Raw genomic sequence first — 7,665 nt, forward strand, 5'->3', positions numbered from 1 at the left:
CTGAAGCGCCCTGAGCCCACCCATCCAGACCCCACCCCTCCTAAAGCAGCCTGAGAACACAGGGTGGCTGGACAGACCCTGGGCAGAGACTACACCTAAAAGACTCTGCATCCAAAACACTGGGGAGGTAGAGGCAGGCAAGGAAGCAGCCTCTGGGCAGGTGAGCAAGCAGGCCTGGGGCCGCAGGACCCTCCGCAGGGCTCTACGTGGGGCTCTGTCCCCACATCCTGGGCTCAGATCCCAGCTCTGCCCCTTCCCAGGCTGTTGCTTGGATGGTGCACCAAGCCCCATGTCCTTGAAAGGATATGCTGTTGGGGAACCAGGAGCAGGGGACAGTGGGCTGCCTCACTGTGTGGAAGGGAGCATGGTTTGGCTGAAGCCACTTGATCTTTGGGAAAATCTGGACTGTCCCTGGTGTTGAGTGAGCTGGAGAGTGGAGACAGTTGTCCGGGCCATCCAAGCTGGGTAGCAGGTGTGAGCAGGTGAGACCAGTCTCCCACAGGCCACACGAGGTCTCCCCCACCTCCCCGCCACCCCATTCCCTCATTTGTTCAACAACTAAATTTTGTAAACACTTTTTTGGGCACCTGAGAGCACATCAGGGAACAGACAAAACTCCCTCCATTCACGGCAGCACCCCTGACATCCTCATTGGAAATGTGATTGGAGCAGTGTGTCCCTGGCCTGGGGGGTGGGTCTGGGGCTCATGGACATCTGGGTAGAGGCTTCAGCCACAGGCTGGAGAAGGAGCAGAGTAAGGAAGTGGGGACAGTAGGCGCGAGGGGGCTTGCTGCTGCTTTAAAATCTGGGTGTTTATCTAACACTTTGGTGACATCCTTGGGTAGGAAGTAAGGGTGAGCTCCAGCAGTGACTTCACTGCCTCCCCCTTGCTCCCCAGCCCTCCTGTCTCAGTCAGCTGGCCCCGATCATGCCACCCAGCAGAATGGAGTCAGACGCCTAAGTCCCTGTCAGCTCTAACGGGAGGAGAGGGGCTGGGCCAAGGGGGAGTCTACTCTGTTGTGGGAAAGCAGTGGGAGAGGGATGTGGGTAGCCCAGCAGGTCCTCTGTTTTGAAACACCCTCCCCACTTCATTTCCTGGGCCCCTGTCCACAGCAGACACCCTTGCCTATGGCATGGGCCTGGCCTCTAACCAAACTGGGAGGGTACATCCTGGCTGTGTGTGGGTTCAGTCTGGGGCACGTATCCAGACAGCAGTTGGGGCTGTGGGCTCGGACCACCAGCTCAGTGACTGCAGTGGCTCCTTGCTGTCATTTGGGTCAAACTCAGACCGTTCCTAGCATCCAGGCCAGCCCTGGGTCACCTGAAGCTCCTCTCCTGCCTGATCTCACCACCTGGCCCCTTGCATCCTTCACCCCACTGGCCCGACTCCCCACTGTCCCCCATGCATCCCTCCTTCATCCCTATTGCAGTGTCCCCTCTTGTCACTCCTCTTGGCTGGATGCCTGTCCTGAAAACGGTGCTGAAGGTGGCAAGCCTCACAGTCAGGCACTGAGTTCATGGCCTCCATGGAAAACGCATGGCCATTTATTATAGACTCTCGGACTTTTTAGGAGAGAACCAGAGAGGGCTGGGGAATATGGGCAGAGGTCTCTCTGGTCCCAGCGAGTGAGAGTAGCAGCCCAGCAGGTCTGATAGCACTGGCCTGGAGACAGAGGAAAGGGGGACAAGTAGAGCCCCACCTGCAGCCAGGGCAAGGGTGGCAGCACCTGTGAGGCTTCTCACCTGTGAGGTGGGGAAGACCCCCATCCTGACTCTAGTGTGGTGATGGTGTGGAGGTGGGCAGGGCCTTGGGAGGACATGCGTGAAGGCTCCACGTGGACATCACTGGTCTCCCTCCTGGTGGCCCGCTGTTTGGCCCTATGTCATGGGGGGCATTTCTATGTGGCCTGGGCAGTAAGGGCTCCCAAGCCCTGAGTCATCCCTCCATCCCCCAGCCAAGAATACAGTGGTGCGTGGCCTGGAAAGCGTGGAGGTGCCCGAGGGGGGTGAAGCGCTATTTGAGTGCCAGCTGTCCCGGCCAGAGGTGGCTGCGCACACCTGGCTGCTGGATGACCAGCCCGTGCTCAGCTCGGAGAACGCCGAGGTGGTCTACTTCGAGAATGGTCTGCGGCACCTGCTGCTGCTCAAAAACCTGCGGCCTCAGGACAGCTGCCGGGTGACCTTCCTGGCCGGGGATGTGGTGACCTCAGCGTTCCTTACCGTCAGAGGTGGGTGTGCGGGTTGGGGGGGGGGGCGGTCTCTGCCACCCTTCCCACTGGATACTCTGCTGAAGGGATGAGGAAGGGTTGAGCTGGGCCTGCAGGTTGGGCAGGTCCCTCAGACCCTTCCCACTATAAGGTAGGGGTGTGGCCATGGGTCTCTGAGACCCCTTCCCACCAGATGCCAGGGTGCAAGGAGAACTGGTGGCCACAGGGGGCGTGGGTCTCTCAGACCCCTTCCACAGGATACTGCCTTCATGGGGGGAGGGTGGGCAGAGTGGGGAGGGCTGTTAAGGGGGGCTGGTGGCCTCTGAGGCTCCATCCCACCTGAGGCTTCGAATTTGGAGAACAATGATCTCAGAGATCAGATCTCTAAGACTCCTCCCCACCCGAGCTGGGCCACGACTGGGTAGCTGGGCTCAGAGGTAGAGGGAGGGGTGAGGGGGAAAGGTCTCCCAGCACCAAGAGGCCACCATCCTGGTCCCGAGCTCACACCTTGGCCCCACCCTCAGGCTGGCGCCTGGAAGTCCTGGAGCCCCCGCGGGATGTGGCCGTGGGGGCAGGAAGGCAGGCCCACTTCAGCTGCACGCTCAGTGAGGTGGTGCCTGTGGGCGAGGCAACCTGGTACATCAACGGGACTGCAGTGCAGCCTGACGACGTGGACTGGATGGTGACTGCAGATGGCAGCCACCACACGCTGCTGCTGCGCCGCGCCCGGCCGCACCACGCCGGCGAAGTCACCTTTGCTGCCCGCGATGCCGTGGCCTCTGCGCAGCTCACCGTGCTGGGTGGGTGGCTTGGGTGCTGGACTCTCCCATGGGTGGGTAGGGGTGGAGGTTCCAGCTCCAGAAGCTACTGCAAGCTCTCCGTGTCCCCACACCCAGGCGCACAACCCTCGCTCACGGAGACAGGAGCCCAGGCACCTGCTGCTCACAGGCCTGGGGGGTGATCTGTCCGAGCCCTCACTGCACCCCAGAATCAGACCCTAGGGCAGAGGGGCTGTGCCCCATATAAGAAAATGGATACCAAATTGACCGCCCTCCCCTGCAGGCCTCCCGGATCCCCCGGAGGACGCCGAGGTGGTGGGGCGCAGTGACCACTCCGTGACGCTGTCTTGGGTGGCCCCGACAAGCGATGGCGGTGGCGGTCTCTGTGGCTACCGGGTGGAGATGAAACCATCGGCCACTGGGGAGTGGCAGCTGTGCCACGAACTGGTGTCCGAGCCGGAGTGCGTTGTGGATGGCCTGGCCCCTGGGGAGACCTACCGCTTCCGCGTGGCGGCTGTAGGCCCTGCAGGCGCTGGAGAGCCCGTGCACCTGCCCCAGACAGTGAGGCTCGGTAGGTTGCTGCCCTGGTCCTGGCGGATAAGGGTGGGGGGTCCAGCCTGGAGCACTCGGCCTCCTTAAACCAGAAGAAGGTCGGCATGTCCTTACTGATGTGCGCATCCTCAGCAGAGCCCCTGGGACCTGCGCCTGCGCCCCTAGCTCTGGAGAGCCGGCAGGTGGCGGCCGGCCAGGATTTGCGCCTGGATTGTGAGGTGGTGGAGGCTGGAGAGGTTGTCTGGCTGAAGGGAACGGAGCGCATCCAGCCCGGGGGCCGCTTCCAGGTTCTTTGCCAGAGTGGGCGACAGACGCTGGTGATTCGGGACTTCTCAGCAGAGGACCAGGGCGAGTACCGCTGCAGCCCTGCCAGGGATCCCATCTCTGCTGCTGCCGTGGCCTTCCAGGGTGCGTCCTCCAGGGCCCAGCATGCGGGAGTGGAGAAGTTGGGGGAAACCCTGGGGTGGGGGGGACCTCCACAGCAAGGGGTCCACTTGGGGAGTTTGCCTCACACCAAGGGAAACTGAGGCTTCCTGGGGAGACGCACAGACCCTGCATGACTCAGTCTCAAGTCCGAGACCATATCTCTGGCGTCTTAGGCTGCACCCCTTCCCTGAATGTGATCCTGGCCATCACAGTGCTTGATACTCACTGCTGGTCCCTTAAGTCCTCAGGCTCCTGTGCTCTGAGTCCCCCTGCGCTGTGTCTCCTCCCCACTGCATGTGAACCTCCCCATGACCTCTGAGCATCACCCCCCGCACTCTGAGGACTGAGGCCTGAGCAGGGGAAGTTGAGGCCCAAGGAAAGTGGTTTGGAGCCTCTGAAACCGTGTAAAGGCTGTGCGATCAGAGCTCTCCAGAAGCCCAGGTGGACAGCAGAGGCCTATTGAGGGGAACCACAGTCGGCAGCCCAGTTCCCACCTGGCTGACCAGTCTCCTGCTGCCCACAGTGGTGCTGACACCAGGATCCAGAGATGAGGTCCCTGCACAGCCCAGCCTGCCTCCTGAGGCGGCCCAGGAGGGTGACCTGCACCTGCTGTGGGAGGCCCTGGCTCGAAAGCGCCGCATGAGCCGTGAGCCCACACTGGACTCCATCAGCGAGCTGCCTGAGGAGGACGGGCGCCTGCAGCGCCTCCGGCAGGAGGCAGAGGACCTGGCCCCTGACCTATCTGAGGACTACTCCACAGCTGATGAACTGGCACGCACTGGTGAGGCCGACCTCTCACACACCAGCTCTGACGACGAGTCCCGAGCAGGCACTCCTTCCCTGGTCACCTATCTCAAGAAGGTTGGGAAGCCTGGCACCTTTCCACTGGCCAGTAAGGTGAGCCTCCATCGTGGCCTGCAAGGGAGGCTTGGCTGTCTCAGATCTTTACCACTCATTGTCCATCCACGCATCATCTTATTCACCCATTCACCATCCACCGACCCATCCATTCAGTAAACCTTTGTCCATCCATCCGTCATCATCCATTTATCCATCCAACAGCCATCCACTTATCCATTCATGCATCTACCACCACCAACCCATCCATCCATGCACCTCCATTTATCACCATCTATCCACACATTTCACCCATCTGCCCACCCATCCACCATTCAACCATCCATCCATTTACTCACTGTCCATAGATCTATACCACCCATTTATCCATCCATCCATCCATCCATCCATGCATACATACATTTATTCATCCATCTGCCATCCACCTAACCACTTATCTGTCCAAGGTAGTGCCGCTGCCAGCAGCGGAGACAGAGTGGCCTGCTGGCGCTGGGATCAGACCGGGTTCTGCCGCCAGCCTTCTCCGGAGGCCCCTGCCCATCCTTTCCCTGACCCAGGCCTTGGTTTCCCTACCCTATCTGTGCACACAGGTTGGGGCTCCAGCAGTCCCTTCTGGAAAGCTGCAGAAGCAGCAGAAACAGCCAACCACAGTGTGCCCGCCACCAGGAGACCTGAGTATTGAGGACCTCAGTGACCCATCGCTGGACAAGGCAGCCATGAAGATCCAGGCTGCCTTTAAGGGTTACAAGGTGCGGAAGGAGATGAGGCAGCAGGAGGGGCCCGTGTTCCGGAGCACATTTGGAGACACTGAGGCACAGGTTGGGGACACCTTACGTCTAGAGTGTGTGGTGTCCAGCAAGGCAGACGTGCAAGCTCGTTGGCTGAAGGATGGAGTGGAGCTGACGGATGGCAGGCACCACCACATTGACCAGCTCAGGGATGGCACCTGTTCTCTGCTGGTCGCTGGCGTGGGCCATGCTGATGCGGGCTGCTACACCTGCCAGGTGAGCAGCAAGTTTGGCTGTACGGTCCACAGTGCCCACGTGGCTGTCAGCGGGACGGAGAGCGAGGCAGAGAGCTCCTCTGGTGGAGAAGTGGATGACGCCTTTCGCCGGGCAGCCCGGCGGCTGCACCGCCTCTTCCGCACCAAGGGCTCAGCTGAGGTTTCGGAGGAGGAGATCTTCTTGAGTGCCGATGAGGGCTCAGGGGAGCCTGAGGAGCCTGGGGACTGGCAGACGTACCGCGAGGATGAGCACTTGGTTTGCATCCGCTTTGAGGCATTGCCTGAGGCCCGTCGGGCGGCCACCCACTTCCAGGAGATGTTCAAGATGCTAGGCATTGGGGTGGACATCAGCCTGTTGGAGCAGGGACCCCGGGGGGTGGAGATACGCATCGCCAAGGTGGCTCTTGCCCCCGCAGTGCCTTTGGAGCCAGTGCCCAGCTTGCGGACCACAGAGGCTGGTGAGTCTGTGAGCCGCCTGGAGTGGGATGGGGCGGGAGAGGAGAGGAGAGGCTGGTGCGTGACCAGGGTCAGCTGAGAGGTCAAGGAGTTGGCTGGGTCCCAGCTTCTGGCTCTTGGCAGATGCCGCCCACTGAGGTTGGCAGAACCCAAGTTTGTGGTGGATGGAGCTCCATCTCCACCCGGTTCTGCCTGTTATTGTCAGAGCTTCAGCGTTCTCATTTGTGCACTGGCTATCGGAATGCTGACTTCTGTTTGTTTTTTTTTCTCCATGAGGGTTTGAGATGCAACCTGTATAAAAGGTGGGGTTCCATGTGGTACGGTCTGCACCCCATTTCCTGCTCCAGCAACAAAAATTAATTAAAAAGCCACATCACTGTTTACTTGTATGTCCCTAGAAATGGCAGAAAAGGTGTCCTTAACCCACAGTGTTGTGCCTTGAAAATTTCCCTCTCCATTCTGAGCACGAGGCCTCAACCCTGGACTCCCAGCCATAATGCCTTGATCCTCTCTCCACTTCCCCTCCTCCATGCCTCCTGTCTGCTGTCCCTGGCCACAGGGTGGCTTGGGAGCCAGGCTGACAAAGGGAGGATTCCCCTAGAGCCATGGTCGGCAAACTGCAGCTCGTGAGCCACATGTGGCTCTTGGGTCCCTTGGGTGTGGCTCTTCCTAAGCCTTAGGAGTACCCTAATTACGTTAATAACAATGTACCTACCTATATAGTTTAAGTTTAAAAAATTTGGCTCTCAAGAGAAATTTCAATTTACTGTTGAAATTTGGTTCTGTTGACAAATGAGTTTGCCGGCCACTGGGCTAGAGAATGGGGAGGAGGGAAGAGCTCAGAGAGCAGAGACAGTGCTGTTTAGCCGCTTAGTCTGTGCGTGCTCTCCCTTGAATGGGGGCCTTGTGGGTCACCCGTGTGCACCGCTGCAGCCCAGGTGGTTGGGCACGGGGGCTGCTACTGACTTGCACACCCTACCTGTCCCTCCCAGCCCCAGTGTTCCTGACTGAGTTGCAGAATCAGGAGGTGCTGGACGGGTACCCTGTGAGCTTCGACTGTGTGGTGACAGGCCAGCCCGTGCCCAGCGTGCGCTGGTTCAAAGATGGGAGGATCCTGGAGGAGGATGACCACTACATGATCAGTGATGACCAACAGGGCGGCCACCAGCTCATCATCACAGCTGTGGTGCCTGCAGACATGGGTGTCTACCGCTGCCTGGCTGAGAACAGCATGGGTGTGTCCTCCACCAAGGCTGAGCTCCGAGTGGACTGTGAGTGTGGCCGGCCTGCTTTGCTGGCCTAGGATGGGTGGTTCTGGAGTTCCTGGCTGGGAGGGGCAGTGCTGGGTTGGATGATGTCTTGTGGCTGATGAAGAGCTCTCTGG

The 7,665-nt window shown here is 59.9% G+C and overlaps 1 protein-coding gene across 1 annotated transcript in view; it reads left to right on the top strand.

Moving 5' to 3' along the window:
• The window catches only part of OBSCN (obscurin, cytoskeletal calmodulin and titin-interacting RhoGEF), a gene marked incomplete at its 5' end in the record, with an annotated part of 76,159 nt that overhangs the window by 26,866 nt on the left and 41,628 nt on the right, over positions 1-7,665 (top strand). Inside the window, 7 exon segments of the mRNA XM_015571524.1 lie at positions 1,956-2,228; positions 2,732-3,007; positions 3,270-3,557; positions 3,671-3,946; positions 4,488-4,861; positions 5,413-6,283; positions 7,274-7,552. Coding sequence (XP_015427010.1) covers positions 1,956-2,228; positions 2,732-3,007; positions 3,270-3,557; positions 3,671-3,946; positions 4,488-4,861; positions 5,413-6,283; positions 7,274-7,552 — 2,637 coding nt within the window.

This window comes from Myotis davidii, unplaced genomic scaffold (genome assembly GCF_000327345.1).
Source record: "Myotis davidii unplaced genomic scaffold, ASM32734v1 scaffold648, whole genome shotgun sequence".
In the NCBI taxonomy this organism is placed as follows: domain Eukaryota; kingdom Metazoa; phylum Chordata; class Mammalia; order Chiroptera; family Vespertilionidae; genus Myotis; species Myotis davidii.